Genomic DNA, 26102 nt, shown 5'->3' with positions numbered 1-26102 from the left:
AACTAATAATTAGCAGTGGGCACTAAAAGAAGAGTGCTCTACTACAAAACCACAGGTAAAACAAAAGAGGACTACAAGAATTAAACGTATTTTTTTCTAATATGGTAAAAGCAAAACAAAATAATCTTACTAAATTAAGAAGCACTGAAAGATTTCATTAAGAGATTAATGTTGTTGTTCTTTCGGAAGTCTCTTAGGTATATAAATAAAAATCAAAAGCATCAAAATCTAACAATTTCTGTAAGAAAATATTATAAACAGAATTCATAAATTTTAAGTCAATACTGATCTTGTATGATCTAATTAGGACCAGAAAATCTATAATTAAGCTCAGCGCCAGTACTGCGATTTTATGCAAGACACTGTTTCCTCTTCCTCAAATTGTAACTATTAATAGCAATGAAATGCTCCCTGCAATCTCATGGGTGAGCAAATGAGACAATAATCAAACATTCTAAAAAACGATTTAGTATCATTAAGATATATCTTATTAAAACAGAATAATAAGTCATGGAATGTGTCTTAATTTAAAAAAAAAAACCCTCAAACTTTATATAATATTATTTTGAGTAAGTTGAAAGAATACGGGGTGAATGTGTAGTGAAATAAAATAATTAAGAAATGCAAGGTGGACTGAATGCATGTTCTCCCTTCCATAAGTGTTGTTGATTGAATGCTGTCAATCTGAAGGGATCGGGTCTCTAGTGGAATAGGAAAGTAGTCCAACCCATTCAGTATTTTAAGCAGCTATTGGAATAGTAACATAGAATGCAGGCAGATCACATTTGCAAATACAGAGACTTATCACATAGACTTAAATGAGCCAAATGGGAAAAGCAGCTAATAAATATAGATAGATAGATATGTTCCCGTCTTACAGGGTCCAGGTCACAAGAGGTAACAGAGCTAACCACATCACTTGTGGAGTGCTATATTCCATACTTAACGCCACCTTTTACTGATAAATTAGTCAAATGCAGTGCATCCAAAGAAGACAACAGAAAAGTAAAGGTTCTGGAAGCCATATGTGGTGGAAAGGAAATGCCTAGTCTATCAGTAATCAATCATTAAGCAATGGTTGCTTTTGTAGTGTCACAGAAGAGTCAATCAACAGATGAAACCAAAGATCACTCCCTCATTTAATGGAGTGTTATATTATCCGATGAACAGCTTCAGGTACTATACATTGCATAAGTTAGTCCACAATATAGAATATTTCCTCCAGTTAACAAAGAAAAAGGTAACTCATCTGGCAATCCAGCTTGTTAGTTGAATTTCTGTAACTTTCTTTTGCAAACGAAAGAAAAAAATGTTTCTAAATGTACATCAATATAGTTCAGTCAGAATTAGCACTGTGTATTTTATGTCAGTAGTGACCATAATGCCAAACTTTTTTGTGGGGGAAAGGAAGTGTCAGTCATTATTTGCAAGTCATCCAGAATGGCTGGATGCACCACTCAGTTCAGAAAATTGTAGAGTAATAAACTATTTGGCATGTGTATGCAAACATTGGAGGTGAGCTCACACCTAAGAAAACTGACTTGTTTTGTCTTGTTTCTGAGGATGAAACTCCTAATTGCTACAAGTATTCAAGCTGAGGGAAGATAACATGTATTCAGGGATGTCACAGAAGGCAGGACTGTAAGAGTAATGGCTGGAAAAAGGAGCCTATAAAACCCTACAAAAGACTCTTAAGTTTGGGCCAGTAATGCTATCTTTCACACTTAAAAAAAAATTTAGACAGGGCATGGTGGCTCACGCCTGTAATTTCAGCACTCTGGGAGGCCGAGGTGGGTGGATCATGAGGTCAGGAGTTCGAGATCAGCCTGACCAACATGGTGAAACCCTATCTCTACTAAAAATACAAAAATTAGCCGGGTGTGTGGTGTGCACCTGTAATCCCAGCTACTCAGAACACTGAGGCAGGAGAATTGCTTGAACCCGGGAGGCAGAGGTTGCAGTGAGCAGAGATCGGGCGCCATTGTACTCCAGCCTGGGTGACAAAGCAAGACTCCATCTCAAAAACAAAAAACAAAAAACAAAAAATCTAAATGCCCCAGACAATTCTGTGCACCAATAAGCATGTGAATACAATTCATTTATTATAAATTTATAGACTTACCATTTAAGACTTTCTTTTCTTCCTCACGATAGTCTGTATAGCAATTTAGGAAAAAAAAGTAAAATAAGAATACTTCAATGTCAAAGAGAACATCAGTCCACATTACTGATTTCAAGATAACAGTCCTTTTTTGAAGGGCTTTCTTCTAAGGTCTGAGGAGAGAAACAGGTTAATATAGAAATGACCTTTGTTTTAAATAAGTAAGTTTCATCTCTGAAGACTGCCAGACCATATTTCTCCAGATGTTTGGCTCTCATTTCATTTGGATTTTTTCTAATTCTTTGGTCACTTTTTTTTAACATCTTGGTTAATTTCTATACAGAGCATATGTAAATGCCAGGTTTCATCCAGGTTATCATATTTTAAATCAGTACAAGTTAACCAGAATTTATTAGATTATATGTCATAAATGAAACATGCACATTAACAACTCAAAGAAAGATGTCTTCTTATCTTTCCCTTTTACTGAGTTCAACGCGTAAAATGATCGTTATTACAAGTTTAAAATATGTTCAGATTTTTGTATGTATACCCAATGCAATTATTAGTGTTACAAACCCAGAAAAAAAATTAACAGGGCCGGGCGCGGTGGCTCACGCCTGTAATCCCAGCACTTTGGGAGGCCGAGGCGGGTGGATCACAAGGTCAGGAGATCGAGACCACGGTGAAACCTCGTCTCTACTAAAAATACAAAAAAAAAATTAGCCGGGTGTGGTGGCGGGCACCTGTAGTCCCAGCTACTCAGGAGGCTGAGGCAGGAGAATGGCGTGAATCCGGGAGGCGGAGCTTGCAGTGAGCCGAGATCACGCCACTGCACTCTAGCCTGGGAGACAGAGCGAGACTCCGTCTCAAAAAAAAAAAAAAAAAAAAAAAAATTAACAGGTATTTTCTCTCAGGATGGCAGCCAACTCACAAAGCTATGTTATATTCTTTTTTATTTTATTTTATTTTATTTATTTATTTATTTATTTATTTATTTATTTATTTATTATACTTTAGGTACATGTGCATAACGTGCAGGTTTGTTACATATGTATACTTGTGCCATGTTGGTGTGCTGCACCCATCAACTCGTCAGCACCCATCAATTCGTCATTTATATCAGGTATAACTCCCAATGCAATCCCTCCCCCCTCTCTCCTCCCCATGATAGACCCCGAAGTGTGATGTTCCCCTTCCCGAGTCCAAGTGATGTCATTGTTCAGTTCCCACCTATAAGTGAGAACATGCGGTGTTTGGTTTTCTGTTCTTGTGATAGTTTGCTAAGAATGATGGTTTCCAGCTGCATTCATACAGCCAACAGACACATGAAAAAATGCTCATCATCACTGGCCATCACAGAGATGCAAATCAAAACCACAATGAGATACCATCTCACACCAGCTACAATGGCAATCATTAAAAAGTCAGGAAACAACAGGTATTGGAGAGGATGTGGACAAATAGGAACACTTTTACACTGTTGGTGGGATTGTAAACTAGTTCAACCATTATGGAAAACAGTATGGCGATTCCTCAAGGATCTAGAACTAGATGTACCATATGACCCAGCCATCCCACTACTGGGTATATACCCAAAGGATTATAAATCATGCTGCTATAAAGACACATGCACACGTATGTTTATTGCAGCACTATTCACAATAGCAAAGACTTGGAATCAACCCAAATGTCCATCAGTGACAGACTGGATTAAGAAAATGTGGCACATATACACCATGGAATATTATGCAGCCATAAAAAAGGATGAGTTTGCGTCCTTTGTAGGGACATGGATGCAGCTATGTTATATTCTAATAACTGCAAGTGCTATACCATTATGGTCAAAATAAACACCTCAGCAAGTTGTCAAAATTTTTTAAAAAATGGGTTAGGGTAACAAAAAATATTCAAATAGTCAAATTGAAAGACATCATTTCTTAAGCTGACATCACCTTGTTTTATACAAAAAGAAACTAACATATTTAACATCAAAGCTTTCAAATTTTTTATGTTCCAATATTTAATCACCAGAAATTCCATAATTAACCCCACTTCACTCATCCATCCCAAAATAACAATCATTAAGGAAGCCAAATGACCATCCTTTTCCTTTTCCTCATTTTACCAAAATAATTTTACAGCTGAAAGGAATTTTAACAACATACAGTAAATTATCACCTGATCTACTAATAAAGGCTGAAAATCAGGGGTCAAAGGACTTGAATGAAATCCACCACTCCAGCAAAAAAGCCAAAATTAGAATTGTCTCCCCTGAAACACTGTCCTATTTTTCTTTGCAATCCAGGAGTTAGTATTTCCTAAAAAGATAGCAGGCCTAAAAACCATTTAAACTATACTTCAAAATGAGTTTTGTTTATCAACTGCTAGATACAAATCTGGCCATTACAGTTTGCAAAGGATCACTGATGTCACTGCTTGGTCATGTACTTTCATCTAGTCAGTTTTATCTGTCTTTGCTGTTGCAGTTGTGATTATTTGTTTTATCTTAGAAATTCACAGAACATATATCTATTTTCAGTGTACAATAAGGTCAACAGTTTAATAAACCTCATTTGTCATGTAAAACAAGTAGTTTTTATCTAAGAGGTTCACAGATTTTGAAAAATTGTCCCAGGTAACTCGTTTCTAAGAAGAAAATATTATCTCATATGATTACTTCTTGCCTGATATGAACAGATTTGGATTTGTCAGAACTTTCCGGATTCTGCTAAATTAGTAGTTTTTTTTTTTCCCCGAGTCTTTTTTTAATACAAGAAGTACTAGCAGAAAGATAACTTCCACTTAAAGAATCTGGGTTACGTTTAAAAATTCTCCTAGTCTGTTTTTACAACTCTTTTCAAAAAGTGAGTTATAGAAATGGAGGAGACTATTTTACAATCTTAAGCATATTTACATCTGAATCATTTTAGTCACAGGATATACTTTCCTCTCTGAAAAGAAATCTGATGTTTTCTCTTGGTAACTAATTCCATCATTTAGTTGGCTCCATGGCCAATCAAATTTGTATCTTCTCATAATGCTGGTTAAACTGCTTTACTCTGATAAGCATCTTTATTTCCGGAGAGGTCAGAGTCATTTAGAAGGCTGGTGTTGTGATCTAATAGCACTCAGCTCTTCCTTGGTAAGGATCTTTAATTATGACCCAAGTCTAGTTTACCTCTGCTGAGCAGAGGCACAGGAGGATACCCTGGAATAAAGAAAAATCTAGCAGGAAGATCTTTCTTTTACCAGTATGTTCATTCTTTAATAAACATCTATTGGTCACCTTAATAGGGATATTGATAAAAAGTTAGAAAAATAAGAAAATATATTCAGTCTGCTTATAATACATAAAGATAATTTGGAAAGACAAAACAACAACAAAAACATGTCTTTGGTGTGTGCATGGGAGAGAAAAACAGTAGGTGGGAGGTAGAACTATGATAAGGGTGCTTCTTCTTGAATCATCTGAGTGCAATACGTATACAAAAAACACAATAAACGGAATTAAAAATAAAGTTGATAGTTTTTTTTTTTTTTTTTTTGAGACAGGGCCTCTCTCTGTCACCCAGGCTGGAATGCAGTGGTGCTATCTCAGCTCACTGCAACCTCTGCCTCCTGGGCTCAAGCAATCCTCCTGCCTCAGCCTTCTGAGCAGCTGGGACCACAGGCATGCACCACTAGGCCTGGCTTTTATTTTATTTTATTTCTATTTTTGTAGAGACAGGGTTTTGCTATGTAGTCCAGGCTGGTCTTGAACTCCTGAACTCAAGCGATTCACCTGCCTTGGTATCCCAAAGTGCTGGGATTACAGGCATGAGCCACCGTGCCCGGATGATATGCTCTTTTTAAGATTGCATGTGGCAAGTGCTGTAAAAGAGGTATACAGAAGGTGTTATTGAAGAAGCACAGAAGAAGAATGTTTCTACTGGAAGAAATTTGAAAGGACTCCATAGAAGAAGTAGTATTTTAGCTAAGTTTTGAAAATGTGTAGGCATTTGTCAGGAGTCCCTAAAGAAAAGCATTCCAGGGGAAAGAAAAATGCTGAGCATTAATTGAATGTTTTACAATTATCTTGTAGCTATATTCCTCATCTCCCTTCCTTATTCCAAAAGGGTGGTATTATGTCACCATCAGATACAAGCTCAGTCTTGTTGCCAGGGATCTTATTCACAAAGTCCTAAATTTACTGTTCTATATTCCCTTACCTGCTTAGCCTCGCCAGAAGACTTCTTGGTTCTGTATAATGTGTTTAATAACCATTTTAATAACCATTTTTCCTCTAGAAATTCCTCCATATCTCTAAACAGAACTCTTCGTAACACAACTTAGGCCTTATTCTTTTTTAAAAATTAAACATTATTATTTTTTAATTTTTGTAGAGACAGAGTCTCACTATACTGTCCAAGCTAGTCTCAAACTCTTGGGCTCAAGCAATCCTCCTTCCTTGGCTTCCCAAAGTGCTGAGATTACAGGCATGAGCCACCGCACCTGGCCAGGCCTAATTCTTGTTTTTGATTCAGAAGTCATACTTATTTCTCAAATCCTATAAAACTTAATAATTTCTGCAGCTTTAAACTATCTTTACCTTACTTTCTTCTGTTCATCTTTGTAATCACCTTCTGAATCACCTTTCAATTTTGTGCATCTCTCTAACTTCTAGCTCACTAGCAGAATTAAAATGAAGATTTAATAGTTCAAACCCACATATTCTGAAAAATCCAAGGATTCAAAAGCTTTAAAAATACCAGAGTATTAATTTTTCCTCGGATCAGTTTCTCCTCCGTTATTATTTAATCACAGCATATGCTGTATTTTTAGGAGTTCATATTTCTCCCCAAGTTGGCTTCACTTGTCATTTTTTTATCAATTCTCCAATTTGTCAGTTATTTTCCATTCCTGTCCTATCATCGGAGGGATTACGATTCCTTTCTTATTTGGAATCACCTGCACATGAATATACACATGTTCAAAATTCCTCTTTCTATGAAAACAAAACAACTGCTAACACAAACAAAACATCAGTCAGTCACACCACTACAGCAAAACACACTTTCTATTTAGGTCTGTATCTGCACCCTAACCAGTGACTTCTTACCTCTACCTCTCATTTTTAATTACCTTTCCCTTAAATCTTTCTGGCAAGAATTACCCAGACAACGGACTCTATAGCAGAAGGAGCAAATTAAGGCAGCCAGGCTGAGATAGCAAACATGTGTGTCCAGTAAAGCCCACTTCAGAATGACTCCCAGCCTCCCTCTCTCCACCAGTAACTGTCTTACTTCTCCCCTATCAGTCTCTGAGCTTGTGCTTTGTCTACCTAAATTGTCCCCATTTTACCAATGAGGAAACTGAGGCTCCTAGAAGAAAGAACTTTGACTGACTTTACAAAAGCTGAACTTCCAACTGGCAGACAGCCCATTCAATATTTGTCTTGTCCTTGCTCACAATGCTGTGACAGTAAAAGAAATCTCTGAAAGTAGTGTCTCAGCCCACTATGAGTCCTGGTGTCTATCTCCATCCTCAGCCCTACAGGCACCAGAGTTTGCCTAGGAGGAACCAAAGAGCTGTCCGATGTGTGCATACCAGCTTAACACGTATGTGCCACTAATACCGTCATTTTTAATAATAAAAAACTAATGCATATAAGATGGTTTCTCTACTTCAACACTATTAACATTTTAGGCCAGAAAATCCTTTGTTGTGGTAATCTGTCTTGTGCAACATAGGATGTCTAGCAGCATCTCTGACTGCTATCACTTAGAATGCCAGTAGCATTTACTTTCGTTCTAAAAACCAAAATGTCTCCAGACATTGCCAGATGTCCCCTCGAAGAGCAAAATCAACCCCAGTGAAAAACAACTGGCACATACTAAAAGAAAATACATTACAAAAAAATCAGGTAACATTTAATGAGGCAACTCTCTGCCTTACAAAAAGTTTGTTTATCCATGGTTTCAGTGGGCTTTTTCAATTAAATAACTCTGTAGTCCTTAGTAAGATACAATACCTACAAGCCTCAGTATCTTCACTTTTAAACTGCTCTAAATCCCTCTTACATAAATATTCCTATTAATGTATGGTTCTAAGTGCATTATAGTTATTAACCGCCAGACAGAGAGGACATGAAACCTAAAAACACAAAATATTAGAAACTACAATAAAGCAATGAGAAATTATGAAGAAACATTCCTGAGACTGCACTATACCACTGAAAAATATAACCACTTAAAAAATATGGCATATTGATTTTTTAAAGTACACTTACGGTCTAGAACAGTACTGTTCAAAAAAATTATAATGCAAGCCACCAAGTACAATTTTAAGTTTTCTAATAACCAGATTAACAAAGTAAAAAAAAAAAAAAAAAAAAAAAGGTTAAATATTTTTATTTAACTCACTATATCCAGATTATCATTTTAACATGTAAGCAAGTAAAAATTATGAGATATTTTACATTCTTTTTTCATATTGTCTTGAAATACAGTGTGTCCTTTATCTACAGCATATCTGAATTTGCAACAGGCATATTTCTAATGCTCAATAGCCACATGTGACAAATAGCTACAATAACAGCCAAAGAATAAGGGCAAAGAGTGAACACTCATTTTTCATCTTTACCAGAGAATGAAGTGTTCCACATATATAAATTATCAATAATTGAAGTTGACCTTTTCAAGCAAAATTTCTCCTTTCGTTCATTATTAATACATCTTTTTAAATAATAATACAAACCATAATACTTTTTATTTTATTTTATTTTTTAAATTGAGACAGAGTCTCACTCTGTCACCCAAGCTGGAGTGCAGTGGCGCCATCTCGGCTCACTGCAACCTTCACCACCCGGGTCAAGTGATTCTTGTGCCTCAGCCTCCTGAGTAGCTGGGATTACAGGCTCCTGCCACCACGCCCAGCTAATTTTTTTGTATTTTTAGTACAGATGGGGTTTCACCATGTTGGCCAGGCTAGTCTCGAACTCCTGACCTCAGGTGATCCACCGGCCTCAGCTTCCCAAAGTGCTGGAATTACAGGCGTAAGCCACCTTGCCCAGCCTACCATAATACTTTTTAAACAAAGGATTATGATAAACACAACTCGTTATTTGCTTGATAACAACACAAGTGTATTATATTTTATATTCTGAGTCTGTTAGCTTTTCTGATTTCTTCCTAGATACCCAGGCGTTTTACCATTGCCAGACTAGAAACCATCAGATGAACTGAAAACTAACTTCCCAGAGCTGTCCAACTGTGAGACGCCCAAAAAAAGTCAGGATTCCCTGCTTTGGGGGGGATGGCAGGTCACCTCATTTAAAAAACTGTTTCAAGCTTTGGGTTTAAGACCCCATGTGTAAAATTGCTCTTCAATATATCCACCATTTCCCCCAACAACCCCCCGGTTAGGAACAGTCTCTTTTCAGCGTTGATTCCCACTTCATCCTTTGTTTTCATCCATCCTCTGTTCCCATTTAATCTAGGAGTTCTAATTGTAGGGTGAACACATACCCCGATTTGCCAGAGTCGTAAGTTTATCCACTATTGTTCCAGCATAATTACTAAAATTGTCTTAGTTTGGACAATTACACAGTTACCCCATCTAATGGTCTCTATCGTTAAGTCTTAAGACAGCAGAGACTGATGACCAATCCTTGCCTACAGATGAAGGGTATATAAGATACTATTAAAATAATACTTCACCTTAATTATTATAAATATTTCTTAATGACTGTAATATTTCCATACTGCCAATCAAAGTCTGTGTCAATAAAGCCTTGAATTACAAAACTCGCTAAATGAAGTAGTGAAAGACTCTGGCTGAAATTTATTCCTAATTTTAGTAAAAAGGTAAGGAGTTACTCAAAAGTAACAACTATCATTCCTTCACAGAAAAGGGTTATTAAAGTATTCCTGCTACTACAATTCCATGTCTAAAATTTTCAAAAGGTGATCTTCTGAGAGAGGCTTATTAAGTAAAGAGATGACCTCAAACATCACCCAGATTACAGAGTCTCATCTCAGAGCTAGGGGTAAGAAATTGGTTATACTTTAGAAGAAGTTTGAAGTAAGAACAGGAGTTATCTATAGTGAGGGGGCAGAGTCGGAAGGTTCACGGCAAATGGGAGAAAAAGCTGGAAGGGAAAATTTCACTGTCTAACTTCTTATATTTTTTAATTTTTGAATCATGTTACTATATTATTCAAAAAATTAAATTCTAAAAAACTAATCTAAAAATCAACCCTAAGTGTTGTACTCCTCACACTGAACTTTCTCTAACAAACAGTCGAACTTTTAAAGGAAAGTCACTATATGATTCTAGAGAGGAAATGAAGGAAAACCTTTGGAGTGGCTAGACCAGGAGGACAATGAAAATGACAAAACCATAGTGATTTGCACGCACAGAGTTGTTTAAATCCAAATTAAAAAAAAAAACACGTGTACCACACTTCTATGCTGGTTTAGCACCAGCACCACTTACCTTTCAGAACAGCAGGTTTAATTGCCATTCTGCCAACGAGGCATTCTTTCAGCATGGATTCATAATTGACCCAACGATGAACCTGGTATGGAAAACAAATGATGGAAAAGAAACATGACTAACTCCACAGGATGCTCTCATTTTAGTATGGGCAAAACTAAACTTTCTGAAATCACTCTCAACACACACCTGAAAACTAAGAAGCATATTCAATTAGTCAACCAGGGAGTGAAAGAAAGGCTGCACAGATAGGGATTGTTTAGAACAGTATTCTCAAAGTGTTGGGACCTTTGGAAGTTCCTGACACCCTTTCAGGTCTCCATGAGGTCTCAATTTGTTTCATGATAATACTAATAAAAAGTTACTCACGTTTTTTCAGCATCAGAGCAATAAAAGCAATGGTAGGCAAAACTGCTAGTATCTTGTATTAATCAAGGTAGTGGGTCCAAACAGTACTAGTAACTATTATCTTCTTCACCACCATGGACAGTGGAGGGAGCATGATTAAGAATACTTAAGAATATCCTTCATGAAGTAGAAAAATTATTAGTTAAATTTTGACCCCTGGGTACATATTTTTATTATATTTTGTGTGACAAAGTGGGAAATTCTCAAAAAGATTAGTGTTATAAAGTATGATGGTTTCCCTGTGAAGAAACACTTAGACGATTGTTTGATTTGCAAATGGAACTGGACTTTTTTCATGAAAGGCCATTTGGCACATGTTTACCTATATAACAAACCTGCACATCCTGCACATATACCTCAGAACTTAAATTTAAAAACGAAGAAGACATACATGCAGTCAGCCAGCAGTGAAAAAAGCTCAATATTACCAATCATTAGAGAAACGCAAATCAAAACCACAATGAGATACAATCCCATGCCAGTTAGAATGGCTATTAATAAAAAGTCAAAAAATAACAGATGCTGGCAAGGTTGCAGAGAAAAGGGGACATTTATACACTGTTGGTGAGACTAAATTATTTCAACTATCATGGAAAGTGATACGGTGATTCCTCAAAGAGCTAAAAACAGAATTACCATTCGACCCAGCAATCCCATTACTGGGTATATATCCAGAGGAATATGAAGCATTCTACCATAAAGACACAAGCACACGACTGTTCACTACAGCACTATTCACAATAGCAAAGACATGGAATCAACCTAAATGCCCATAAACGACGGACTGAATAAAGAAAACATGGTACATATACACCAGGTAATACTATGCAGCTATAAAAAAGAACAAGATTATATCTTTGGCAGGAATGTGGATGGAGCTGGAGGCCATTACCCTTAGTAAACTAACAGGGAAACAGAAAACCAAATACTACATGTTCTCACTTATAAGTGGGAGCTGAATGATGAGAACTCCTGAACACAAAGAAATGAACAACAGACACTACTTAAGGATGGAGGTTGGGAGGAGGGAGAGAAGCAGAAAAAATAACTATCAGGTACCAGGCTTAGTACCTGGATGATGAAATAATCTGCACAACAAATCCCCATGACACGAGTTTACATATATAACAAACCTGCACACGTACCCCTGAACCGAAAATAAAAGTTAAAAAAAAAAGAACAAAAAATGAAGGGCCATTTATAAGTACTAGTAAACAAACTGATTATTCAGACTCAGATATTTAACAAGTATTTTCTTGAAAATAAACAAAGTGACTCTACTGCTTCCAGGAAAACAACTGATGGTATTTGTTGTCAGATGCCACTGGCGGAAATTATATGTAAACAACCTTTCTGCAAGGCACCTTCTCAATATGCCTTAAAAGTCTTAAAATAGGCCAGGAATAATTTTAAGGTGGAGTGGCTCACTCCTGTAATCCCAGCATTTTGGGATGCTGAGGTGAGAGGATCGCTTGAGCCCAGGAGTTCGAGGTTGCAGTAAGCTGATCATGCCACCCCATTCCAGCCTGGGCAAAAAAGCAAGACCCTGTCTGAAAAAAAAGGACTTAAAAATCTGCAGCTATTTTGTTGGTGGGGTAGGACACTTTGGCTTTGATCCTGGGTGTGTGCATTAGTGTAGTCTCTATATGATTTCTTCAGGTGTAAAGAGCATCAAGGATGACTGTGACTTCCGTAGTGTCTTAGGGTACAATTATTGGTGGAGGCTGCAATGAAGTTTTGCTGGTTACTAGGACCCCAGGTAGGTTAGTCTTTGGGCCCCAGTGGTGGGAGCAGAATTCACTCAGATATTTAGGAATTTACCTGAGAAAATATTTGCATGTATATAAAGATGTAGGTACCAGGATACTCATCACAGCACTACTTAAATTAGCAAAATATTGGAAACAATCTAAATGCCCAATTGTAAAAGACCGGCAAAGGAAAATCAATACATAATGCTGTTCAATACAATACTATATAATCACTAAAATAGCCAAAAAATACTGATACTGGAATCTTTATGGTATATTCCAGAGTAAATAAGCATACACTAAAATAGTAAGTATGTGAAGTATAGAAAGAAGACAGTTGACTACAGGTGTTTCATACTTGCCTCCATGAATAACCAAGATAATGAATTGATAATCACATTCTGAATACATCATCCAAGAGAGAACACTGAAATTCAACAGTAAAGTGACAGGAGTTACCTAAAGCAAGAAATGAAAAGGAAGTGAGGCAACCTACGGGGCTGGGATCAGCTGGGAGCTGAGAGAGACTCAGATTGGAGAACTTTAGCAGTCCACATTCCCACCATGGACTCCTGCAGTCCTAGCCACAGAAGAACCCTTTGACCCTTGCAGGCCCTGACACCAAAGGAGAGAGCTGCTAGGAGATTGTGTGATGGCACTGCTCCAGGGAGGAAGCTTGCACTGGGTCTCACAAGCTCCCTGAGACCTAAGCAGCTACAGTAAACGGTCATTTCAGAGCCCTAGCCCCAACAAACTGCACACCGTACTAGAACCCAGCCGCACCCAAACTGAAGTGCAAAAGAAGCATGGCTGCTGCCCCAGGAGTTTAGGTTCAAGGAACTGCCAGCTACTGCAGGCAGAGCTAAAAACAGAATTATCATTTGACCCAGCAATCCCATTACTGGATATATATCCAGAGGAATATAAAGCATGGGCTGAGGCAAGAGCAAGTCACCAGGGCTGAAGAACAGGTGGTACATTCACTCCCCATCCACTGGCCTAGGCTGCCTACCACTAAAGGCATCACCACTCTGCCCAGGGGCAGGGTATCACCACAATTGCTGTCTCCCTCCACCTGAGCATTCCACTGGTAGCCTGGGAATTGCTCCTGCCTACCATGCCTACCATGGCTGGCCTCACCCGTCTCTGCCTATGTCACAGCACAGTTTGAGGGCCAGGAGGTTGCCCAGCCCAGTCCAACACACTGGCACCTGAACACTCTTCCCAGGGCCTGAGGTTGGACATACCAACCTGGCTGCTACCGCCACAGCTAGCACCTCCTTGCACATGCCATCTGAAGGGTTAGAGACTGGCCTGCACAGCCCATAACAGCCTCCACCAACATAAGCATGTACCACCTGGGACCCAGAGGTCATCCTGCCACTGCCACTGTCATCACCCATGCCACACCACCTGCCCAGGGGCCCAAGAACTCACCCACTGTTGCCACTACTGGTATCCAACTAGGCCACCAAGAGGTCCAAGAATCAGCTTGCCTTGATGCAGTAACCCTGGTGCCAGCATATGCCATCCTGGGGCCCAAGGACAGACACGCTTAGCCCACTGCTCCCACCACTGGGACCCAAAGAGTAACTTACCTGTGGTGTCCTAGCAACCAGCAAAACTTCATCGCCGCCTCCACCAATAAGTGTACCCTAAGACACTAAGGAAGTCACAGTCATCATTGACGCTGTTTACACCTGAAGAAATCATAGAGACTACACTACTGCACACACCCAGGATCAAAGCCAAAGTGTCCTACCCCACCAACATCACAGATATATCTACAGGAAAAATTTCTCCCATATGAAAGCAAATTTAAAAAAACTGAAAAAGGGCCAGGTGCGGTGGCTCAGCACTTTGGGAGGCAGAGGCAGAGGATCACCTGAGGTCAAGTGTTCGAGACCAGCCTGGCCAACATGGTGAAACCCCCTCTCTACTAAAAATACAAAAAATTAGCCAGGCGTGGAGACACATGCCTGTAGTCCCACCTACTTGGGTGGCTGAGGCAGGAGAATCGCTTGAACCCAGGAGACAAAAAGGTTGCAGCGAGATGAGACTGTACCACCGCACTCCAGCCTGAGCAACAGGGTGAGATTCTGTCTCAAAACAAAACAAAACAAATGATATACAAAACACATTCAAAAGCAAATTATTATTTGATCTAAAGAGAGAGATAAACTCCAATACAATAATAGTGGGGGAGTCCAAAATCCCACTCTCAGCATTAGACGGATCATCTAGAGAGAAAAATCAACAAACATTGGATTTAAACTGGATTTCAGACCAATGGACCTAGCAGACATTTATAAAACATTTATCCAGCGATTGCAGAATACACATTTTTTTTTCATCGGCACATGTAACATTGTCCATGACAGATATATGTTAGGCTACAAAACAAGTCTCAACATATTTTTAAGCACTGAAATCCTCTCGAGTATATTTTCAGACCCCAGTAAAATAAATAAATACTAACAGGAACTTTCAAAACCATACAAATACATGGAAATTAAGCAACATGCTCCTGAATCACCATTCAGTCAAAGAAGGAATTAAGATGGAAACAAAAAAAATTTCTTGAAAGAAATGAAAATGGAAATGCAGCATACCAAAACCTAGGGAAATACAGCAAAAGCAGTATCTAAGGGGAAGTAGCAATAAATGCCTACTCCAAAAAAGCTGACAGATTTCAAATAAACAATCTAACGATGGACCTCGAGGAACTAGAAAAGCAAGAAGAAACCAAAGGCAAAATTAGCAGAATAAAAGAAATAATAACTGTCAGAGCAGAACTATATGAAATAGATTTTTAAAAAAAGATACAAAGGATCAATAAAACAAAAAGTTGATTTTTGAAAAGACAAAACAAAACTGATACACCACTAGCTAGAATAACCAAAAAAAGAGAAGACCTAAGTACACAAAATCAGAAATGAAAAGGAGACAACACAACTGATACCAAAGAAATACAAAGGATCATCAGAGACTATTATGAGCAACTATACATTAACAAACTGGAAAACCTAGAGAAAATGGATAAATTCCTGGAAACATACAACCTATCAAGATTGAATCAGGAAGAAATAGAAAACATGAACAGATCAATAACCAGTAGCAAGACTGAATCAGTAATAAAAAATCTCCCAAAAACAACAACAACAACAACAACAACAAAGGACTAGATGGATTCACTGTAAAATTTTACCCCATGTAGAAAGAAGAGTAAATCCCAATCCTCCTCAAATTATTCCAAAAAATTGAATAGAAGGGAATTCACCTTAATTTATTCTACAAGGCCAGCACTACCCTGATACCAAAACCAAGTAAGTGTACAAAAACAACAACAACAACAACAAAAAAAAACCCCACAAAAACTACAGTATCACTGATAAACATAAATGGAAAAATGTCAAGAAAACACTAGCCAAATGAATTCGACAGCACATCGAAAATATAATACAACATGGTGAAGTGGAATTTATCCCAAGGAGGCAGGGATGGTTTAACATACACAAACTAGTAAATGTGACACATCACATCAACAGAATGAAAAACAAAAACTGTATGATCATTTCAATAACACAAAAAAAATGTGATAAAGTTCAACATTCCGACATGATAAAAACTCTCAACAAACTAGACATAGAAGGAATATATCTCAAAATAATAAAAGGCCATATATGACAAACCCACAGCTAACAACATATTGCACTGGGAGAAGTGAAAAGCCTTTTCACTAAGAACTGGAACAAGACAGGATGCCCACTTTCACTACCCCTATTTAATATAGTACTGGAAGTTCTAGCCAGAGCAATGCAAGAGAAAGAAATAAAAAGCATCCAAATTGGAAAAGAGAAAGTCAAACTGTCCCTTTTAACAAATATTATTTTGTATTTAGAAAAACCAAAAGACTCCACCAAATAACTTAGAGCTGATAAACAAATTCAGTAAAGTTGTAAGACACAAAATCAACATACAAAACTCAGCAGTATTTCTATACGCCAATAATAAAATAGCTGAAAAAGAAATCAAGAAGACAATCCCATTAGCCATAGCTACAAAAAAAGAAAGCAAGCTATAGATAAATTTAACCAAAGAGATGAAAGATCTCTACAAGTAAAACTACAGAACACAGGCAAAAGAAAGTAGAGGACACAAATGGAAAGATATACTATGCTCATGGATCAGAAGACTTAGTAACAATCAGAAGGAACATACAGCCCAAAGCAATATAAAGAATCAATACAATCGTTATCAAAATACCACTGTTATTTTTCACAGAAATAGAGAAAACAATCCTAAAATTCATAAGGAACCAAAAACCCACTAGAATAGCCAAAGCAATCCTGAGCAAAGAGAATAAAAATAGAGACATCATATTACCTGATTTCAAAATATATTCCAAGGCTATGGTAACCAAAACAGCATAGTATTGGTATGAAAGTAGACACACAAACCAACAGAACGGAACAGAGAACCCAGAAATAAATCCACATATTTATAGCCAGCTGATTTTCAACAATGATGTCAAGAATATACACAGAGGAAAGGACACCCTCTTCAATAAATGGTGCTGGGAAAATTGGATATCCATATGCAGAAGAATGAAGATGAACTCCAATCTCTCACCATATTAAAAAATCAACTCAAAATGGATTAAAGACTTAAATATAAGACCTGAAACTATAAAATCACTAGAAGAAAACACTGAAAAAAAACTTCATGACATTGGTCTGAGCAAAAATTTTATGGTTAAGACCTCAAAAGCACAGACGACTAACACAAAAATAGACAAATGTTAACTATATTAAACTTAAAAGTTTCTACACAGCAAAGGAAACAATCAAGAGAGTGAAGAGACAACATGTTGAATGGGAGAAAATATCTGCAAACTATTTATCTAATAAGGACTGATATCCAGAATATATAAGGAACTCAACCATAAAAAAAAGTAATCCCATTAAAAAGTGGGCAAAGAACACAAATAGACAATTCTCAAAAGATGACAAGTAGCTGATGAGTATATGAAAAAATGCTCAATATCACTGATTATCAGGGATGTGCAAATCAAAACCATAATTAGATATCATCCTATCCCAGTTAGAATGGTTATTACTAAAAAAAAAAATAAAAAATAAAAAAGAAAACACACAAGAAATAATAGATGCTGGTAAGGATGTAAAGAAAAGGGAACTCACACACTCTTGTTGGGAATGTAAATTAGTACAACCATTATGGAAAACAGCATGGAGATTTCTCAAAAAACTAAAATATTAATAGAACTATCATGTAATCCAGCAATCCCACTACTGGGTATCTATCAAAGTAAAATAAATAATTACATCAGAGATACTTGCATTTGCATGTTTATTGCAGCACCATTCACAATAGCAAAGATATGGAATCCACCTAAGTGTCCACAAACAAGGAATGTATAAATAAAGAAAATATGTTATAACATATGCATACAATGGAATACTATTTGGCCATAAAAAATAATGAAATTATGTCACTAGCAGAAACATGAAAGGAACTAGAGATCATTACATTAAGTGAAATACACAGACACAGAAAGACAAATACTGCATGTTCTCACTCATAGGAGCTACAAAATTTGATGTCATTGACGTAGAGAATAGAATGATAGATTATCAGAGGCAGGGAAGGGTGCAAAACAAGACGCATGTTGGGAATATTTATCCTGATATATTCTTTTAGGACCTCAAATGCCAGGCTAACGAGTGTAAATTTACTTCCCTGTCAGTGGTGAGCCACTGACAGTTGCAGAGCAAGGTGCTAAGACGATTGTCTTTAAGAAATCTAATCTAACTGTCATGTTACCTAAATCGGTACTGAAGGTAAAGATATCAAGACAGTATTAAAATAATAGGGCTACAGAGGGTGAACTAAGGCAGTGGGAAGGGAGAAAAAGGTGTAATGTTTAAAGACAGATCATAGGATTTGGCCAGTGATCGGATACTGGGGCACAAGGAGAGATGAAAAAGATTTCTCAGGGGCTTCAAGTCCCTATTACAAGAAACAGGAAACACAAGGAAAAAGAAGAAAGAAAATGACTTGATATTATTTGAGGGCATAAGGAGTTGAAGTACAGGGCATCAAATTGCCTATTAGGTATTTGGAAATGCAAGATAAGAGGTCAGTAGCGGGATAAAAACAGAAATAGGACAATAAGGAAATTACTTACTATTTGTGCAGCTAAAATACTGACACAAGTAAATTCTCGTATTGAAAAATGCAAGCGTCACTACAATTGCTAGTTTACTTCTGTGGTGAGCAAGTCATAAATAATTAAACATCACTGGTCTTATCAAAGCCAAGAAGAATGCAATCTAATTGTTTTGAATCTAGCAATCTAGTAAATATTGTTTTAAATACTAGAAAACTTAACAATATAGTACTTCCTGTGAATTCTCCAAAACAAGCTTTCCTTAAATAAGGTCTACATAACCTCATAACACTCAGGAACAGAAATAAGACTAGACTTTATTGGAAATTCTTCTTGTGGCACAGTACATTCAACATTAGGAGGTTACAAGGCGGATTCAAGGGAAAAGTATAGCAGATAAGTTTTTAGGCAAATGTTCCTAAACCTTTCTATTTGGCTTGCATTGCGAGATAATAAAAACCAGGCCAGGCACGGTGGCTCACACCTATAATCGCAGCACTTTGGGCAGCTGAGGCAGGCAGAGTACTTGAGGCCAAGAGTTCAAGACCAGCCTGGTCAACATGGCGAAACCCCATCTCTACTAAAAATACAAAAATTAGTCAGGCGTGGTGGCACACTCCTGTAATCTCAGCTACTCGGGAGGCTGAGACACGAGAACTGCTTGAACCTGGGAGGCGCAGGTTGCAGCGATCCGAGATCATGCCACTGCACTCCAGCCTGGGGGGGACAGAGCGAGACTCTGTCTCATAGATATACAGATAGACAGCAGGCAGGCAGACAGACAGAAAGCAAATACCAAATGACCATGGGAACTTGCTTTAAAACAGCAATAAAAACCTTCCAAAGAGAATGCTGTCATGACCAATATGTAAACATGACTCTTCTCCAACCCAGAAAGAACGTTAACAGCAAATGAGATTCTGCCATTTAAGCAAATGCACCTAAGTGCTCTCAAACACAATGGGCCCTTGAACAACACAGGTTTGAACTGCAACCGAGTCCATTTATATATGGGTTTTCTTCTACCTTTGACACTTCGACAGAAAGACCAACCCTCCCTATTTCTCCTCCTCTTCCTCAGCCTACTCAAGATGAAGATGAGGATGAAGACCTTTATGATGATCCACTTCTACTTAAGGAATAGTAAATGTATTTTCTCTTCCTTATGATTTTCTTAATAGCATTTTCTTTTCTCTAGCTCACTTTATTGTAAGAATATAGTATATAAGGCATATAAAATACATATATATGTTAATTGACTATGTTGTAAGTAGAGCTTCTGGTCAATAGTAGGCTGTTAGTAGTTAAATTTTTGGGAAGTCAAAACTTATACATGAATTTTCTACTGTGTGGTAGAGTGAGGGTGTTGGCACCCCTAATCCCTCTATTGTTCAAAGGTCAACTATATAAAACAAATTCTATTTCTGGCAACATGGTCAAAAACCAAATCCTAAAATGGATGAGAAAATAGGAAGAACAGAAATTAAATTATATTTTATCAAAAAAACAGCTGTAATATAACCCAACCTGATTCATCTTGTCTTGAATGATAAAAATCCAACATTACAACATGGTTAATCATCATTAAAATATAAAATAAAGCATATATGAGACAGGCAAATTTCCATCTTTCTAAAGACTATTGTCTCAGAATAACAGTTCAGCAAACTGATAGTCATCAACATTCTGTATAACTTATAAATAGTCTAAGAGCTAATGCTAGTTTTTAGTAAATATAAGGGGAAAAGTGACTAATTTAAATATCTTTTGAGATAACCTATTCAGAATATCTGCCATCGTGCTAGGAAAAATAAGTTTCTATTCATTAATCATCCTCAGCTAACTTTCTACATGACATGCAAATGCACTATAGAGCAGTAGGCTGAATATACAGCAATCCCTAGGTGACAAAGGACTAAAAGAAAAGAAGCTAAGTTACTTGTTTAAAGTGATTCAGCAAGTTAGCAGCAAATCCCAATGTTCCTTCTTCCAATTGTCACTACCTCCCATAAGCCAATCATTATCAAAACTAATCAAGACTGAATAAACACTTACCAACAAAGGAGGCAGCAAACAATTAAGACCCCTAGACACAGATTTGAAGTATCTCCAAAATTTTAACAACTCAAAGGGCAAATTAAATGAACAGCCGCTACTTGTGAGCATCTTCCCACACTTCAAAATCCAAGCCAATACATCTGGATTTTGTGCAACTATTTTCTTTCTTTCTACAAATGTCACACTGATAAATCTAAGAGTACTCTTCCACTGGAATACTTTGGTTACGTTCAGCATACCTTACCTGATCAAAAAGTTCAGTACCATCTGATCCTGCTGCTCTCATTAGTTCATCTTCTCCACCAGGATGATACTCCATATAAGGGCTGACATTATAAACGAAACCTGTATCAAAGCAAGCAGAAAAAATATCCTAAATGAACTTCTCAAAAATAGTAAAACTTATAAATAAAAGTTTCAATGCATCTTTCCAAGTACATTCCATTTAATTAATCACTGTTATTTCAAAGTATCAAGAATTAACTGTAAAGGATCTGAGATTTCATCATATTTGCAAGCAAACAACTTAATCTGCCACTTTCATGGGTCCTAGCAGATAACAAGAGACTCCTAGGTCAGAGACAAAGAAGAGTTTAGCACCCACATCAAGAGCAGTAGTCAGAATATAAGTATTTGTGTCAGTTCACTGAACCCGAATTCCCAAGAGTGCTACGTGAAGAGGGCCAGGTAATACCTGCACACTCAATGTGCAGCATTACAGGAGAGGAACTCTTGAGCTCAGGAAACTTGGATCTTTTACAAGCATGCCTGCCCTTGTTCCTGAGGGAGATATTTACTATACAGAAGAGTAAGCAAATCTGTGCTTTGTTCTAGAGGGAGACAGTAACATTCAAGGCTGTTCACAATGCAAATATCCTTTAAAAGATTGTCCAAAAAGACAGTGCCTCTGATCACAAGATGTGCAGAAATGCAAAAGAAAATTGCCTCCCAACACAAAGAAATGAAATACTGTGTATACAATCTTTGAAAGTACACACACACATGCAGAGAGAGAGAGAGAGAGAGAGAGAGAGAGAGAGAGAGAGAGAGAGAGAAAAAGTGACTACTACACAGTCATAACATTTCCACTATTGCCCTGGTAGAAGAATCTGATGAAAAAAGAATCAAGTTCTAATCCACGTTTCTGATCATCTCAGCAAAGGTTAAGCAATGGTGACCACTTAGGCAAACTCTGTGAAAAGGAAGCCCAACTCTTCTCAAAGATTATTATTCAGATTTTAATCTTTTTGTCTTCTCCAAGTATTTCTTTCATCTATTCAACTGTTATTTATTTTTATGTTTTAAGAAAGAGGAATAGGGAACAACAAATACAAAACATCTCAATGCATAGCTCTCCCAAGGAAGTTGCTTTTTCATTCTTGAAAACTAGATAGATACTAGACAAATCTAGCCCTAAAGACATCACAAAAGTGCAGTAAGAACAACTGGTTTTTTAAAAAATATCCAGGACTATTTCCTCTTTATATGATGACTTTCATGAATTTAAATAACCTCAGATAACTTTAAATATTCATCCTATATAACAATCTTGAAAGAAAAGAAGAGATTGGATTTCAGACCCAAGAAAAGTACTGCAGTTTTTTGACCAGCGATATTTTAGAAAATAACCAATCAGTCCAGATTTCTCTATAAAATCTCTTAAAGGTAAGCACAAAAGGAAGTAAATCCACAGAATTTCTTTCAGCAGCATTCCAAGTAAGTCTGAACAAAACTAGTTAAGCTCCCTCTTTTTTCCTTCCCCATATGCCTAGAGTCTCACAAGATTTAGAAGAATTTTTTCCCATTGTTTAATGCTCCAAAATCCAGAGACCAAAAATGTGAGTGGTAATGATTAAGATCTGAATTATTCCCAATAGGTTTTTTAAGACAGAGGATGCCTCCCAAGCAAGAGTTCCAAGCTTTCTCTACGATCAGTTCCTGACTGGAGTTGCTACAGTTTCTCAAGAAGAAGAAATCTACAACCCATTATCATTTGTGATGGAATTTCATGAGTTTCAGCAACCAGCTTTTCCGGCAGCTTAAACAGCTATCCATGATGAGCACATAAAGCCTAAAACATTCCATACATGTTCTCTGCTAACCTGCTAGCCCTTTACATTGACCCTTATACTGTCACAGTCTTGTCTTTCTTTCTGATAGGGGCTAGGATCACTCTGTGGACGTGAAGAGCATCCCATCCTTTCCAGATGAAAAAAGCTAGGAATGTCTATCCCTTACTACAAGGAATTAACACTGTTAAATAGTGTCTCAGTCCAAGATGCATTAGATCAAAAAGCACTAGGCTGTGTTAGTAATTTGCTAATTATGAAACTTAAACCTAGCCCCCAAACAGAACAGGTGCACTTCTTCTGATTCAGAGCCTCTTCTTTGCTCTTTCTCTCCTTCCTTCTTATCTCCCTTTTTTCCTTTTCAGAAGTATTTCCGAACAACTAAAAACTTAGACCCCTGGACGTGGCAGAGAAACACAAACACACAAAAAACAAACTTTATGCTTTTTCTTCATGCTTTATTATATAGGTGTACCTCAGAGATATTGCAGGTTTGGTTCCAGAGCACTGCAGTAAAGCAAATAAAGCAAGCTACACTCATGTTTTGGTTTCCCAGCGCATATGAAAGTTATGTTTAGGCCAGGCATGGTGGCTTATGCCTGTAATCCCAGTAGTTTGGGAGGTCAAGGCAGGAGGATTGCTTGATGCTAGGAGTTCAAGACCAGTCTGGGCAAACTAGTGAGATCCTGTCTCTACCAAAAAAAAAAAAAAAATTATCCAGGCATGGTGGAATGTGCCTGTAGTACCCCTGCTACTCAGGAGGCTGAGGTAGGCGGATAGCTTGAACACAGAAGTGTGAGGCTGCAGTTAGCCATGATCATGCCACTACACTCCAGCCAGAAAAACAGTGAGGCCCTGTCTCTAAAATAAATAACAGATGTTTATGCTATACTGTTGTCTATTAAGTGTGTAATAACATTATGTCTAAGACACTAATGTACAAACCTTTACTAAATATGCTGTGATAAAAATGCTAACATCGTCCGAGCCTTAAGTGAGTTAAACAGTTTGCTGGTGAAGGGTCTTGCCTTGATGTTGATGGCTGCTGACTGATCAACATGTTGGGTACTTAAGGCTGAGGTGGTTGTGGCAATTTCTTAAAATAAGTCAGCAGTAAAGCTGGCCATTCAACTGACTCGACCTTTCATGAGAGATTTATCTGTAGCATGCAATGTTGTCTGATAGCATTTTACTCACAGTAGAACTGCTTCCAAAACTGACGTCAATCCTCTCAAACCCTGCTGTTGTTTTACCAACTAAGTGCATGTAATATTCTAAATCCTCAGTTGTCATTTCAACAATGTTCACAGTATCTTCCACCAGGAGTAGATTCCATCTCAAGAACCACGATCTTTGCTCATCCCCAAGAAGCTACTCTTCAACCATTCAAGTTTTATCACACAGCAATTTCAGTCACATCTTTGGGCTCCACTTCTAATTCTAGTTCTCTAGCTGCTGTCACATCTACAGTGACTTCCTCCACTGAAGGAGGAACCCTTCAAAGTTACCCATGAAGGTTGGAATCACCTTCCTCCAAACTCCTATTAATGTTGATACCTCGACCTCCCCTCATAAATCACAAATGTTCTTAATGGCCCAGAATGGTGAATCTTTTCCAGAAGATTTTCAATCTACTTTTCCCAGATCCATCAGAGGAATCACTATCTATGGCAGTCATAGCCTTATAAAATGTGTTTCTTAAATAAAAAAACTTGAAAATCAAGATGACTCCTTGATTGATGGGCTGCAGGATGGATGCCATGTTAGAAGGTGATACAGTTTGTATATCTGTCCCTAGCCTAAGTCTCATGGTGAATCGTAATCCTCAGTGCTGGAGGTGGGGCCTGGTGGAAGGTGTCTGGATCATGCGGGCAGATATCTCATAGCTTGGTGCTGTCTTCATGATAGTTCTCACAAATCTGGTCATTTAAAAGTGTGTGGCACCTCCACCCCTCCTCTTTCTTTTTCTTGCTTCTGCTTTTGCTATGTGATGTGCCTGCTTCTGCTTTGCCTCCTGTCATGAGTTAAAGCTCTCTAAGACTTCTCCAAGAAGCCGATGCCAGCACTGTTTCCTGTACAGCTTGCAGAACCATGAGCCAATTAAACTTTTTTTCTTTATATATACCTAGTCTCAGGTATTTATTTACAGCAATGCAGGAACAACTTAATAAAGAAGGCATGATGTACACTGCTATCAGACCTCTTGGGTGACCAGTTGCATTGTCAATGAGTAATAATTTGAAAAGAATCTTTTTTAATGAGCAGTAGGTCTCAACACTGAGCTTAAAATATTCAGTAAACCATGCTATAAACACTGATGTACTGTCATCCAAGCTTTGTTGTCCCATTTATAGAGCACAGGCAGGGTAGACTTAGCATAATTCTTTAGGGCCCTAGGATTCTTGGAATGGTAAATGGACACTGACTTCAAGTCACCAGCTGCATTAGGCCTTAACAGAGAGTCAGACTGTCCTTTGAAGCTTTGAAGCCAGGTATCCCCTCTCTAGCTGTGAAATTCCTACGTGTCATCTTCAGCCAATAGAAGACTATTTAATCTACATGGAACATGTGTTGTTTCGTGTATCCACCAACATCACTGATCTTAGCTAGATCTTCTGGATAACTTGCAGCAGCTTCTATATCAGCACTCGATGCTTCACATTGCACTTTTATGTTATGAAGGTGGCTTATTTCTTTAAACCTCATGAACCAACCTTTGCTAGCTTCTAACTTTTCTTCCATAGCTTCCTCACCTCTCTCAGACTTCCTAGAATTGAAGACAGTTAGCATTCTGCTCTAAATCAGGTTTTGGCTTAAGAGAGTTGTGGCTGGTTTAACCTATCCACATCACTAAAGCTTTCTCCATATCACCAACAAGGCTGTTTTGCTTTCTTGTATCATTCATATGCTTACTGGGATAGCACTTTTAATTTCCTTCAATAACTTTTCCTTTGCATTCACAGCTCAGCTAACTGTGTGGCACTTAGTGGCGTAGCTTTCAGCCTTTTTCAGCTTTCAACATGCCTTTCTCACTAAACTTAATCATT

The 26102-nt window shown here is 37.7% G+C and overlaps 1 protein-coding gene across 3 annotated transcripts in view; it reads right to left on the bottom strand.

Moving 5' to 3' along the window:
• The window catches only part of LOC104678634 (cytochrome b5 reductase 4), a 107353-nt gene that overhangs the window by 45234 nt on the left and 36017 nt on the right, over positions 1–26102 (bottom strand). For all 3 annotated transcript variants that reach the window (XM_010383960.2, XM_010383961.2, XM_030929195.1), the window contains exons 3-5: positions 21231–21331; positions 10580–10661; positions 2123–2155 (exon numbers count right to left, since the gene is read on the bottom strand). In XM_010383960.2, the coding sequence (XP_010382262.1) occupies positions 2123–2155; positions 10580–10661; positions 21231–21331 (216 nt within the window). The remainder of the gene's footprint in view (positions 1–2122; positions 2156–10579; positions 10662–21230; positions 21332–26102) is intronic.

The sequence above is a fragment of the Rhinopithecus roxellana genome, chromosome 4 (genome assembly GCF_007565055.1).
Source record: "Rhinopithecus roxellana isolate Shanxi Qingling chromosome 4, ASM756505v1, whole genome shotgun sequence".
Taxonomy (NCBI): Eukaryota; Metazoa; Chordata; class Mammalia; order Primates; family Cercopithecidae; genus Rhinopithecus; species Rhinopithecus roxellana.
Note: the sequence above shows the minus strand (reverse complement) of the source record. Positions and strands in the feature narration are given on the sequence as shown.